Here is a 13,438-nt window from a genome sequence, read left to right as displayed (position 1 = left end):
CGGCAACCACGCGGAGTGATACGCGAACGCTTTCCCGGTGCCCGCCCATTTCCGGCCGAAATCCATACTCGCGACGATTCGCGACGATTCACGATGATTCGCGAGCGCGTGATTCGCTGTCAAATCGCGGCGCGGAAAAGATGACGCCAGTGGCGTCGCAGCATCTGCTCGAGCCGGTAAATCCGATAAATGTGATTAGATTCGATCGCAGTAAATGGCATTGAAATTTAAAAATTAAATGACGTCTCTTAAGACGTTCATTTTTCACATTCGTATAAGATACATACATAAGAGGGCTACTGCGAACACTTCTATTCCACCGGTATGTGTGCAAATAAAAAAGAATTTAAAAAAAAGAAAAAGAATTTTATGACGCAGATAAGAATTTGGCCCATATTCTGAATCCTCTTTTATCGATAAAAGTGCCTCTAAAAGTGGCATATAAGCCTTCTGATTGGCTACAGGCCACTTTTAGAAGCACTTTTATCGATAAAAGAGGATTCAGAATATGGGCCTTTCAATTCGTCGGAATTATACCGGCTCATAAATATATGCGTGTATGTGAAGTTTGAAAACGTCGAACGTTATCAAACTCATTATTACATTTAGATGCTGTAATTTGCATATACACACATACATATATCTATACACATCTATAATTGCTATATTTTGTATTTTTTTCTATTTTTACCATCTGTACTTGACAGATTGCCTGATTGCGGGGCAAAGTCCGCAGTAAGTATGCTTTTATAGCTGGAGTCTGTTTGAAACTTGACGATTTACTACCAGGACGATTTACGATTTACTACTAGGATTTATTATCACATATCCACATGATCGGAATCCGCTCCCAGGACCTGATCTGAAACGAGGCTGTTATCATTGGTGGATGCAACGAACGGAAGAAGAATGATAAGGTTATCTAAGTGTAGGTTCCTCCATGTGCACATTATTTATTGAAGTAACGATATTTTTGGATAAAAAAAATATCGCATCGAACCAGAGCAAGGATTGACGATGACGGAGCACGAGCAAAACGCGATGTTCGTGCGCCTGATGTCGGCGTTATTTTACGGGCTGTCGTCGTTTATGATAACGGTCGTCAACAAAACCGTGCTCACCTCCTTCGCCTTTCCGTCCTTCCAAGTGTTGGGGATCGGCCAGATGTTGGCGACGATATTAGTGTTGTTTGTCGCCAAGAAACTACGTTACGTCGAGTATCCTAATCTGGAGGTGACAACGTTCACCAAGATGTGGCCGTTACCCTTGATATACATCGGCAATATGATATTCGGACTGGGTGGCACGAAGCAGCTGAGTTTGCCGATGTTCACTGCCCTGAGGAGATTCAGTATTCTCATGACGATGATCGCCGAGTACTATATCCTTGGCATTAAAGCACGCATGTCCATACAATTAAGTGTTTATACCATGATTCTGGGTGCAGTGGTTGCTGCGCTCAATGATCTTGCCTTTAATCTCGAAGGTTATATCTTTATCCTGTTGAATGACTTTTTTACCGCCGCTAATGGTGTTTACATGAAGAAGAAATTAGACTCTAAGGAGTTAGGAAAGTACGGACTGATGTACTACAATTCTCTGTTCATGCTAGGTCCAACTGTCCTATTAGCATGGTGGATGGGTGATATAGCCTTAGTGTTAGAATTTCCCGATTGGTCGAATTTGTTATTTATTTTGCAGTTTATATTATCATGCATAATGGGCTTTATATTGTTGTATAGTATGCTCCTCTGTACACTGTACAATTCTGCATTGACCACTACTATAATTGGATGCTTGAAGAATATATGTGTGACATACCTTGGTATGGTCATTGGTGGAGATTATATATTTTCGTGGCTCAATTTTGTAGGATTAAATTTAAGTGTGATAGGTAGTTTAGTATATACTTGGGTAACATTTCGTAAGAGGGAAACTTCACAGCCAAAGTATACTCTATTGACTGAACCTCAAACCAGCAAAATACAAGCTGTATGATTGTAAATTTTCACATAGACATCTAACATGTACAATATGAAGAACAAACTTTATACAATATGGAGTTATTATCATTTCAAAAAAGCATGTAATAGTGATCTTTGTTTAGATATACAAAAAAATTAATAATACATGCATTTCTTCATTCTAAGCAAAGATCAAGATGATGACCAATATACTATAAGCCATAATTTTATATTTTTGTTCCTTGTATAAGTATGTATGTCACAAAGTGCTTTTTAACTTTGAAGTTACAGAGCGACGTGAAATATCACGTACATACGTGAAATCGCTGATCACCTGACTGTAATATGTACCAAAGTAAAAAAGTATTGTTACCAGATAAGTATTACGCTAACTTTAGGAAAACGTTCAGGTCAATTGAGGTACATCATTGCCATAAAGTTAGTTGTAATCTGTATATATAACTATCTGTACATATATAACACTATTCTAATGGAAATAAATTTTATCTATTAACTAGAGCACATGATCAACTTCATTTTCTCCTCACTCGGTTTCAGGCCGTTTCGCGACTGCCTCGGCACGCGAAACATTTCTGGAGGATTATGCCAAGCATCATGTATCCCTATCCCCTCTGCAGCGTGTGCTTCTCACGGCGGGCTCGGCGGTGATATCGTTGGCGAACCCGTTTCGAGGTGATATGATAGCATGTCTTGGGGAAACTACCGGTACAAACGCCCTCGTGCATTGTCATCGACAGATGAAGAATACAGCTGAGGGTCAACGTATACTCGCGCAAAAGCCACGTATAAACACGTCCACTGTCGATCTCTCTTATCTCAGAGATCTGCCACCAGGAACTGTAGGCAGAACATATCGTGATTTTTTGAATAATAATGTAAGATATGAATTTTATCGTTTATCGAAAAAAAAGGACACGTTCAGCATTTCTTTCTTGAACGGGCAACTGTGATGTATGCGTTGCAGAAGGTATCTCCCGACGAGAGAACAATGGTGCAATTCATCGATGATATCGAGCTGGCTTACGTGATGCAACGGTATCGGGAGGTGCATGATATCTTTCACGCTATGCTTTTAATACCTACGACGATGCTAGGAGAGGTGTCGGTTAAATGGGTAGAAGCTTTACAGCTGCGCCTGCCGATGTGCATAACCGGTGCAATATTCGGAGCGAGTCGGCTACGTTCTAGGTAAACTAATGCTTGACGAACGCTCTGTATGATGGCTTATGATTATCGCTGGATGACGTATCATCACTTTATATATCATATAACATTTCAGGCAACGACAATTGTACCTACATTATTATCTTCCGTGGTCTATAAATACGGGATTAAACGCAAAGTTCTTGTTAGGGATTTATTATGAGGAGCGCTGGGAACAGTCTATTGAGGATTTTCACAGAGAGATGAATATCACACGTCTCGTATGATAAAAATTTAGTTAATCGAAAGGTGAAATTATATAATAAGTATTAATAATGAGACTGTAAATAATTTATCAATCATTATTTAGTTATTTGTGATAAAACGAAAAATAAAGTTGTGGTAAACGTTTATTTCCTTAATTCGCCAAGCCTTTCAACTTCCAATGTAATATAATTTCAAAGAAAGCGCTCTATAATTTTTTCTCTAGATCTGTCGAATAATTACCGGATAGTTTTGAAAGCAACACACATTATTGATATTACAAATTTGATTTAATTAAACGTTACATCTGTTATAAACATATATAATCTAAAATTGTACGTTTACCATAATCGTTATTATCGTCGTTGTTGTTCCAATTAGCGTAATTGTGATTCTCATCTTTTGCTCTCTTGCTCCTTTTTTTTGTTTTCTTAATATTAATTGCGTTATTATATACAGGGTGTATCTTAAAATAAAAGACAGTCTTTATAGAGACATCATTATATCTATTGAATAAAAAATACGCGATCTATCTTGAAGCGCACATTTTTTTTATAATTATTTTTGGCACAAAAATTTTCATTTAGATACATTTTCTTACATTGGAAGAATTAGTGACGCGATAACATGATCTGTAAAGAACGCCTTCATTTTAAAATACATCCTGTGAATTATTATGTTTTCGAATAAAAACAGATGACTTAGCTTAAGATATATATATAAGAAAGGATATATTTATATATATGAAGAGTACTTCTATTTAAAAATTTTGCGCCATTGCGAAATTTGATTAAAGATTAAACGATTCGCCTTCCTCCTAAGATGGGTAAGCTGAATCGATCAATACGAGTATATTATGATATTATTTTGTAAAATAAGTACATATAAATAGATGAGCAAAACTGATTGTCATTATTCGACGTAATTGAGTATTACGTTCGTTTTATGCCGATCTCATTAATATTATTTTGCTTCGACTACACGCAACGAATTCTATACGACGATATAAAATATACCCAGCTATGAGACAAAATACGATTAAGCCTTGCGCAAAATCTGCACCAAAATTACGATAAACTTTGCTACAAATCTTGTCCATAATCGTTCTGCGATTAGTTCTGGGTAATAGATATAGAAAAAATGGAACAATTTTCTTAAGAGTAAAAACGATAATGATTATCACATATATATAAGCGTAGGAAAGAGAGATATGTGTAAAGTAATAAATTAGTAAATAGATAAATATTCGCGCGCGAAATCACACATTTCTCTCAAATACTGGTTGATCATGGAAATAATCAATGAAAGATATTACCTTCAGAGATTATTCCCCCATTATAATGCGTAGAATATCGTATGAGAAACCTGCGATTATTCGCCGCATTTGAGTTTTATCATTATGTTATTAACCTACATTTATAATCAAAATTAGATAAATCTAGTTGAGCAGTAATATTTTAGTGGCCAGAGAGCATCCCATACCTTGATGTGTTTAGGCATTGACGACTCTTCGACTCGATGTATCGGGTTATCGGCAATTGAAAAGTTCGAGCCACACATGCAAAAGCGATCAAGAAAGCAATTAGGATGCTTCTCAGCTGATTGTAATCGATTTGGTCCGCGCTGCTGCTGCTGCTGATGATGAGCATGGATCGTTTTCCGCACGCTCTCGTAGAAATGCGTTCGCATAAATTTAATCCAAAGTCAACTTCTTGAGGTAGCAGTGAATCTCCTGGAAACTCGGCCGATCCTCCGCGCGTTTACACCAACATCGCAGCATCAGCCGATACAAGTCGTCCGAACAAAATACTGGCTGTTCGAGAATCCGCGGACATTTCCTTTTACCGCCGCTGTCGATTGAATGATACCACAGGCCACAGTTCTCCAACACTTGTTCCGGAGTCAGGTCGGCATAGGGTACGTCTTCGCAGCGCGTCAGAACTTCCCAAATTGTTACGCCGTACGACCAAACGTCAGATTGACAGCTTCGTTTTCCCTTTGTACATAAACGGGGAAATTATTCTATTATTAGATTGATTTAAATATTAGAGAATTTGTGAATAAGTAGCCGAATATTTTAAAATAAAATCGATCGCTCTAATTTTAAGGCAATTACCGATAATACTGCTTCCCACGCCATCCAACGTAACGGTATCTTGGCATAACATTCATCAACGTAATATTCATTATCGTATTTACTGCAATACATGGCTTGGTCGGACACTTTAATCAATAGATCTTTACAGACGATGCAATTCCTACGACGCAAAGCATAAATATGTGCAACATATGTACATGAGTTTATTATGTGAAATATTATATAATGAATATGTTACCTGGCTGCCAAATCGCAATGAGGTACGTTTAAACTCTCGAGATACTTCATACCCGAAGCGATTTGCGTGATGAGATTTAATGAGTACTCGTAACTGCAAAATTCATTATTGTGTAAGAGTCTGATAAAAAGAAATAGAAATTCGAAATCTCCAATTAAATTGTCATGCAGTCTTACCTTATCGGCACATTGCGGTCATGATTTTTTAGAAAACTGGACAAATCTCCAAGTTCTCCGTATTCGAAGATGGCACTAAAAGGTTCTTCTTCAACAATCGCGATTATCCTGGCAATGTTGACATCACGAATTTCAGCCAAGATTCGCATGTCGTTCATAAAGTCCTCCCTAATTGATTTACATGCAAATTAATATTTTGCAGAATTAAATCAAATAATATCGCTTTACCTTATAGCATCGACGACACCACGCCATAAAGACCGGACTATCACTACTTGACGATTTTGAAGGATACCTAAATCCGGATTTTGTATGCCTTTCGCTTCGCATAGATGAACCTAAGCAAATTAATATAAATACATGGATTCCTAAATATTTAAATAGTTAAAAAGTTAAATAGCACAGAGATTTAAAATTACGATTAAAAGACATTTGAAAAATAATGTCTTTCAAACGTTTCCTATAATGGTTTTAGAAATTGTGTTATTCCCTGAAAGATGAAGTACATACGTGGATGAAACTCACCAAACCAAAGTTTCCCTCGCCGAGTTTATCGAGAATCCTTAATCTATGTCGAGAGATACGTGGAACATCGTAAGTCCCGCGTTTGTACGATACAACAGAATCTCGAATGAGTAGCGGTGTGAAAAAACTCACGCTTGGATGCTGATCGCGTCTCTTTATCTACAACATATCGTAACACTGTATCGAGTATTGCATTAACAATCACAAAATCGTTTAAATCACTGTCATGCTCGAACGTACTGCGAGCACATTCTTACCGTCAAGATGTCTGTAGCCGCATAATAACTCTCGTAAATCCTCTGATTGATTTTTCCCGTTTGCGAAGGATTCGATTTTATTGTTGGAATTATGCACTCCACTCGTGTTTCGTCGTTAAAGCTTTCGTTGTTTTTAATATCTAAAACGTATGCGGATCGATGATAATGTTACATAGAATGTAATATACGAAACGCGCTCGACTAAATGGGAACTGCATTAATTATTCGTTAAATATATTCCATTTAATTACAATTTACTAATTAATGTATTTATATTAATGGATATGAAATTAACCATGAGTAAATTAAATATCATCAAGAAAGGTGCAAAAAAGTTGAAACAAATATAAACTGATAAAGACGCAAAAACTAAATAAATTATTTTGATAATTATAGGATAATCATTACGTCGCGATCATATATATTTATTATTTAGCGATTATGTACATTTTGTTATTTTTTAGTTGAAATATAAAATGAAAATAAATTGTCTCTTTTTCTGTACACAGTTGAATACGATCAATATTAGCTAATTATTAATATCATTATCATTAATATACGATTCATATACATACCAAATTGTTCTGTTTTATAATTGGATCTTCCTTCGCATTTTATATACTGTTCCGAGGGTATTTTATCAATTTTCTCGTAAGCATTACGTTGTCCATTCGCACCAACATCGCTGAATTTGTAATCGTTATTCGAGGCAATCTTGCTCTTTAACGACAATCTCGATTGCGATAGATTGTTTACCACAATCGGTGTAGGTAATTTGATATCCTTCGTATTGATCGTGATACCCGATGCCGGCGAGCCGCACAGTAACGCAGTGTGTTTTTGCAGTAGAGCCACTTTGTTGCGACCCCTCTGCTTCATCAAGAAGATTGTGCAACTCGAGAGGAAGGCGATCACAGTTAATGCTGCACTGATCAATCCGATATACGTTGGCGAATTATTCACGGGAAAAGCGTCCGGCGTTAGATTCGATTCGTTCAACACCGATGTTGTTTCATTCGATTCAGTTATTCCCGTCATTGTATGCCCGATATTAATCCCTTTTTCATCGCCAGTTGCACCTCTGATTTTGTTATCTATTTGAGTCTCGTTGTTTTCGTCCTTATTTTGTTTGTCCTCCATCTGTTTTATTTTTGCAATCTGATCTTCATTGATCATTTGAGTCATATTTTCATTGTTATTCAAATGTATCCATAATATTCGTTCCAATGCTCTGTCAGTGATGTTCTTTATATCTGAAACTGGATTACACACACAAAATGATATTTAGATCATTTTCAATTTTTGCGAATATATAATAATAAAGCTAGAAAGATTACCTGTCTCGAATGTGACCTCGCTCAACAATAACCATTTCGATTTAAATTTTAATTCTATCTTAACAAATTTGCCGATTCTCGATTGTAACGGAATAGATATCGATATGCTGCTTCTGCTTCTGCCATCTTTCTCATTGCTGCTGTTAGGGATGGTGTTCGTCTTAGAGTCATTAAATGTTTGAAATATTTCTGGCGTCGCGTGATAATCCTTGCCATCCAGTGAAAACCAAAAATTTGCCATCGAAAACGTCTAAAAATATTCTTGATGTTACAATAAATTAGAATAAGTTTGTTAATAGAGCTTATTTCTCGAATAATCACGCACCTCGACACTTAGATCGGGCAAATCGGCCACGTGAATCGTGCAGTTTTTAAATTTCTGAGAAAGTCGGAATTCAAAGAACAATTCTACATTGTCGCGATCGTGCCATCCGACCCAATTGGTTACTCTATTAGATTCTCGGATCTCACTTTCACTGCCGATTATACCGTCTGTTAATTGTCCCAACCCATTTAACATTAAATTCTCGATCTCGGTGCCATCATATGACGTATCCTCGACATTGCATCCATTAGGCCCAATTTTATCAGCTTTAGGCATAGCATAATTAGCAATGTTTCCTGCATAAAAAATAAAGGGCATATTTTTTCATATATTTACGTATATTAACGAAGATTTAAATTTTTCGTCTTCGTCTTTAAATTGATTGATTATATCTTTAGATATATATATGTAATATCTTCAGATTTAATTATTTCTTCACATGAAATTTTATAAATTATTTATTATATTAATATAAAAAACGAAAATATTACTCAATTAGAATTATGTTAATATATTATAAACACTCGTGAGGATAAATCCGTAAATGTAAATAAATGCAAAATTAGAAGAATTGCATACTCACGGTTCCAGATGCAACCGTAAATCTCGACACGCATGCACACGGTGCGCGGATGTTGACTGTAAGGAACAAATCTCACTCGACTCGCAACGAACGGTAGATCCAACTTCTGTTTCTCGACTAGATATGTATTGCTATTACCACGCAGGATCTATATAATATAATTCGAAATTTTAATTAAATAGTTTTGAGTCGATCCTCTTATCTTAATTATGTCGATAGAAGTCGGATACAAACGCATACCTTGTTCCCCTTCAAATCTTTATACTGATGCCATTTTTCGTGTCGCCAATATTCCAGAAAAAATGCCTCGGCGTATTCTTGACCCTGACCGTTACCGAATCGGCCTTGAGTCTCGGTCCACGTGATAAGATGATTTCTCGTCAAATCAATTTCCAGATACTCGCGTATAGCGCTACTGATTTGAGCCTTCGGACACCAAGCACCACCGTTCTTTTCCTGCCGTATTCTATAAATATTTATCAATTAATTTTCATATGTAATTATTACATAAATATTATCACATTTTAATCTCCGTACCTTGCATTTTGAGGGCCGACGGATTTCATCTCGTAACTGGACGATGCCGTGATCGCTTCATCCGGGATTCTTCCTTCTTCCATGCCAAGGGGAAGAATGCATTTTTCTAAAATCATCATTATTATTATAGCTTTAATATTTTAATATTATTATAAAATTTTTATAATTATTATTATAAAATCATCATTATTTTTACATACTTTATATTTAAGAATAAATATGATTGTATTTATATAATTTCAAACAAGAAGCTAAATATTATCTATTTTAGCCTTGAAGTGCCATTTGTTTTCAGAAATGTAATAAGATAAATATGATAAAATGTAATAAGATAAATATGAATAAACTGGATAAATAAATATTAAATATGCTTAATTAAATATTAAATATGCTTATTATTCAAACATAAGATAATTATTTATTTTTTCGCTTAGAATTGCATTTTTATTATCATTTTTTTATTACTATTTTAATACAATTATTAACATTATTAATTATTATTTGATTTATATATGCAATTAATCCCCAATAAATAACAGGAGAAAACCAAAAAATCACTTTTATTACTTCTTATAATTTAAAAAATTAATTGGGAAAAGTAAATTATTTTGTCAAAGGACATCACATAGATCTCGCGAATGCGGTCTGTAAAGAAATAATATGTATATTAAAAAATAGATCACTATATGAAGGAAATATTGATAACGGAACAATAAAATGATAAAGCGACTTACCGAAAGCGTTTCCAGGGGATCCCTTTGTACACCAGGTGAACAGCATTAGAATTTGTATGAAAAGACGTACTGGCTCCATGATATGTTACGATAGCGCAGCGCGTATCGACAGCCCGAACGCATTTATAAATCATAATATAACTCGAAGAAATCTCCCCTCATCGCGTTCTTTCTCGCAAATCCATCACGTGGTAAAAAATTCGAAAAAAAAAGAAAAGGGATGTGATCAACGAAACGACAATGTTCACGAGGGTAATGCAGCTTTTTGCTCACACAGGGTGGGGATGTTGATACTCGGCGTAGCTCGGCCCGGCTGTTGTCTCTGCGCAACAAGTATGGAACGATCAATATGCGTTATTTCGCGGGTGGGCGAAATTCCGCGTATTTCGCTAATCTTCTTTTTTCCTCCTCTAAACGGACGAGAGCGTTCGTTCTCGATTCCTCAACAGCAGAAAGATCGAGCATCATGCTCCAGATTTTGAGACTCTAATCTCGCGCATACTCTTGAGATTCTTACCGTTCGAAAGGGAAATCGCCGACCCTTGAAAGCTGGTCTCATAATTTAAATGAAACACGTGCGTTGCGTTAACGATAATTCTTCTCGCAATGAAGCCTGGCACTTTAATAATTTTGCTCGACTATTTCTCTGCTTCAATTTCTCTATTATGTGTGTAAAACGTTTTCACAATGGTCAATTTCCGATGGTCACTTTCGCAACATCCGCGCCAACGAAAAGTAATTCGCAGCATTACTCTCGCTACAGCCACTACAATATCGCGGAAGGAAGGACCTTATATAGGGATGTGTGATAACGCCAAGGGGTGTGACGTTTCGATAGGCGATAGCAGCGGCATTTTACTGCGCAAAATCATAAAATTCCCGGCAATCAAAATACCTTTTCGCAATCAAGATAGAATTTTTAGTAAAATTAATTCTCTAGTAATTAAATCGCTTTTATCAGTTTTTTTATTCATATATATATGTGTTGAATAATGTATAATTTATATAAAATTTGTAACATTTATCTATTTCGAAAAAAACTGATAAAAGCGATTTAATCACATTTATATAGATCTTTTTCTAGCTATTATAATATGTAGATAATTAACTTCAAAAATTTAACATGAAATATGAAATAAAATATTTTTTTACATTTTTAATACATATGTTTAAATCAAATAAACTATATTAAATAAAAGTTATATTAATTTCAATTTGATATGATTAAGTGAAAAAAAATGCAAGTTAAAAAGATATCTTAATGAACACCAAATATTCAAATATCAATTTTTTATTAGCACATTTGCTTTTGTAATACTTTTTATGATTCTGTTTACCTACGTTTTCTCGTTTCGTATCTTACTACCGTTTTCTGTACAATTGGTAGTACCTGTTTACGTGTTGCCTTTACATTTCTTTGTCTATACAAACAGAGTTTATATTTCTCATCTTCAATTTCTTTGATCAGTTCTAAATTTAAGTATGCTTCAAAAGAAAACAATGCTACAGTTATCTATAAATAAATATGATCAAATCAAACACAAAAGCATATATATATATACATATATATATGTTGAGATAAAATTTGATAGGATAGCATTGTATTAAATAACACTCACGTCAAATGCTAATCGATTATCTAATGTTGAAAAAACTGCAATATCTTTAGATACACCCTTTAGTTCACCGCTTATATTTTGGCCCATGAGAATAATGACATCATAATTTCTATCATTACCAAACTTTTCAATTGTCTCTTTTGCGTTTTCTCGCGTGAGGAAATTCTAAAATTGATTATAAGACATATTTATAAAATAAATGAAAGTTATAAATTTGTTAATTAGTAATAGAAATCCTTAGTAACAGAAATAAATAACATACTTCTACCAAAAAAGGAAACCCTACGAGAGGTATACCATTGGTTACTTTCAGATCTTTAATCATAAGTTCTTCAAGAGTTAATTCACTAATATCTGTTTTTGCATCCATAATTTTATTAAATGTTTCAGTTCTTGTTTCAGATGTAAGTCCACCAAGTTGCTCAAGAGCATTTAATACACTAATATCGGCGGCAGTTGCCCGACGAACTTTACGTGACATATTGCAGGTGTCAATTAATATTGGACCTGGAAAATAAATTGCATATTATATTAGTAGCATTGTTATAACAGCATCATTAACAACAATTTTGCAAAAGATAATGTTTACCTCGTAAAAGACTTGCAAGTTGAGCGTCTAAAATACCATCATTCTTTTGTAGAACATTACGTGCGACAAGGGTGGCACAACTTCCTACAATTCTTATAGTTAATGATATGTTAGGCCATGACCAGGCTGGATCCAATGGTCGATGATCAATTATTGCTATAACTGAAGAATTCAATGCAAAATCTTCATTTGTGAGAGTATGATGGTCAACTAAAATCAGCTCCAGCTTCTTATTAGCATCATTTTGTATATTTTGCAAATCGATCTGATCTCTGTCAAGAGCATATTGGAGTAACATAAAGATCGCAATGTTTTTTAGAATTCAAAGACTCACCTGAATGTTATCAAATTTAATGGAATGTTATGAGACTTTAGACTATAAACTACTTCGGTCTTAATGCGAAATTCCTTTTCTGGGATATTCATGACTGGTATTACAGCAATCTCATCCTGATCATTCTTTTTGACAGCAACATATTCTAACAATCCTTGGACTAGAGCGCATACAGCGGAGTCCAAATCGCATGTCTGATTTCCCAAGACAACTCGAATTGTATGATATGACGATAACTGTGACTGAAGCAAGAGATAATAGATAAAGTAAACTAAATAAAATAACAGAAAAGAAGATTTAAATGTATGCACATAATAATTATCAAATTTTTACCAAAGCAGTTTTTGACGCGTTAAGGAAGGATTCCATAGCTCCTTGCGATTGCATTATATCAATTCCTTCTTCTTTCTTTATAAATATCTATTCTTGTAAATATACAAAATTACTTTTTATTATTCTAGTTTGAAAACTTTAAATCCTTTTCTTTCATGTTATTTTTCAACAATGGCAATTCGCATTTAGGTTGTTTGTCTAGATATGAAAGAAGACAAAATTATACCAATGGTCGCATTCAGCAGACTCAACTGCTAAGTAGCAATCGAACGTGATTGGTTTCTACTTTCAGGTCCGACCAATCAGCGTCGAATTACATCGGAAAATCTAGTAATGTTGCCCAACTGTTGAGTCCGCTGAA

At 34.9% G+C, this 13,438-nt stretch overlaps 3 protein-coding genes across 5 annotated transcripts; 1 reads left to right on the top strand and 2 right to left on the bottom strand.

Annotated features, from left to right (window-relative positions):
* The first annotated feature begins 63 nt into the window (after positions 1–63).
* Positions 64–3,539, top strand: LOC145975007 (solute carrier family 35 member D2-like protein). The gene is made up of 5 exons (XM_083105133.1): positions 64–322; positions 708–1,992; positions 2,492–2,860; positions 2,950–3,173; positions 3,265–3,539. The coding sequence occupies exons 2-5, from the start codon at positions 1,018–1,020 to the stop codon at positions 3,413–3,415; spliced, it is 1,719 nt and encodes a 572-aa protein (XP_082961259.1). The 5' UTR covers positions 64–322; positions 708–1,017; the 3' UTR covers positions 3,416–3,539.
* On the bottom strand, positions 3,526–11,058 carry LOC145975082 (discoidin domain-containing receptor tyrosine kinase B-like). 2 transcript variants are annotated; one of them, XM_083105221.1, is made up of 15 exons: positions 10,720–11,058; positions 10,203–10,524; positions 9,469–9,574; positions 9,172–9,397; positions 8,932–9,079; positions 8,349–8,644; positions 8,024–8,273; positions 7,262–7,945; positions 6,687–6,826; positions 6,430–6,588; positions 6,133–6,242; positions 5,905–6,072; positions 5,729–5,821; positions 5,509–5,650; positions 3,526–5,388 (listed from the first exon to the last, which is right to left on the bottom strand). In XM_083105221.1, the coding sequence occupies exons 2-15, from the start codon at positions 10,279–10,281 to the stop codon at positions 5,086–5,088; spliced, it is 2,904 nt and encodes a 967-aa protein (XP_082961347.1). In that variant the 5' UTR covers positions 10,282–10,524; positions 10,720–11,058; the 3' UTR covers positions 3,526–5,085. The 2 variants fall into 2 exon arrangements, with proteins under 2 accessions (XP_082961347.1, XP_082961346.1); XM_083105220.1 differs by having other exon boundaries at positions 10,203–11,058.
* A 419-nt stretch (positions 11,059–11,477) lies between these two features.
* Positions 11,478–13,297, bottom strand: LOC145975086 (exopolyphosphatase PRUNE1-like). 2 transcript variants are annotated; one of them, XM_083105225.1, is made up of 6 exons: positions 13,078–13,297; positions 12,745–12,986; positions 12,411–12,682; positions 12,084–12,328; positions 11,822–11,986; positions 11,478–11,715 (listed from the first exon to the last, which is right to left on the bottom strand). In XM_083105225.1, the coding sequence occupies exons 1-6, from the start codon at positions 13,129–13,131 to the stop codon at positions 11,536–11,538; spliced, it is 1,158 nt and encodes a 385-aa protein (XP_082961351.1). In that variant the 5' UTR covers positions 13,132–13,297; the 3' UTR covers positions 11,478–11,535. The 2 variants fall into 2 exon arrangements, with proteins under 2 accessions (XP_082961351.1, XP_082961352.1); XM_083105226.1 differs by having other exon boundaries at positions 11,478–11,687.
* Between the last annotated feature and the right edge of the window lie 141 nt (positions 13,298–13,438).

The sequence above is a fragment of the Camponotus vicinus genome, unplaced genomic scaffold (genome assembly GCF_025532165.1).
Source record: "Camponotus vicinus isolate PSW18456_S1 unplaced genomic scaffold, iyCamVici1.0 SCAF_7, whole genome shotgun sequence".
NCBI lineage: Eukaryota > Metazoa > Arthropoda > Insecta > Hymenoptera > Formicidae > Camponotus > Camponotus vicinus.
The sequence above is the reverse complement of the archived record's forward strand: the minus strand, read 5'-3'. Positions and strand labels throughout refer to the sequence as shown.

Excerpts from the sequence above, each read along its gene's own strand:
- LOC145975007 (XM_083105133.1), top strand. The coding sequence starts at position 1,018 with ATGACGGAGCACGAGCAAAACGCGATGTTCGTGCGCCTGATGTCGGCG. Across the intron at positions 1,993-2,491 it reads AAACCAGCAAAATACAAGCT|TCAACTTCATTTTCTCCTCA; the intron begins GTATGATTGTAA and ends TAGAGCACATGA. Across the intron at positions 3,174-3,264 it reads GCGAGTCGGCTACGTTCTAG|GCAACGACAATTGTACCTAC; the intron begins GTAAACTAATGC and ends ATAACATTTCAG.
- LOC145975082 (XM_083105220.1), bottom strand. The coding sequence starts at position 10,281 with ATGGAGCCAGTACGTCTTTTCATACAAATTCTAATGCTGTTCACCTGG. Across the intron at positions 9,080-9,171 it reads AAGATTTGAAGGGGAACAAG|ATCCTGCGTGGTAATAGCAA; the intron begins GTATGCGTTTGT and ends TATATTATATAG. Across the intron at positions 5,389-5,508 it reads CGTGGGAAGCAGTATTATCG|GGAAAACGAAGCTGTCAATC; the intron begins GTAATTGCCTTA and ends TTATGTACAAAG.
- LOC145975086 (XM_083105225.1), bottom strand. The coding sequence starts at position 13,131 with ATGCAATCGCAAGGAGCTATGGAATCCTTCCTTAACGCGTCAAAAACT. Across the intron at positions 12,987-13,077 it reads ACGCGTCAAAAACTGCTTTG|TCACAGTTATCGTCATATCA; the intron begins GTAAAAATTTGA and ends CTCTTGCTTCAG. Across the intron at positions 12,683-12,744 it reads TTAAATTTGATAACATTCAG|AGATCAGATCGATTTGCAAA; the intron begins GTGAGTCTTTGA and ends TGCTCTTGACAG.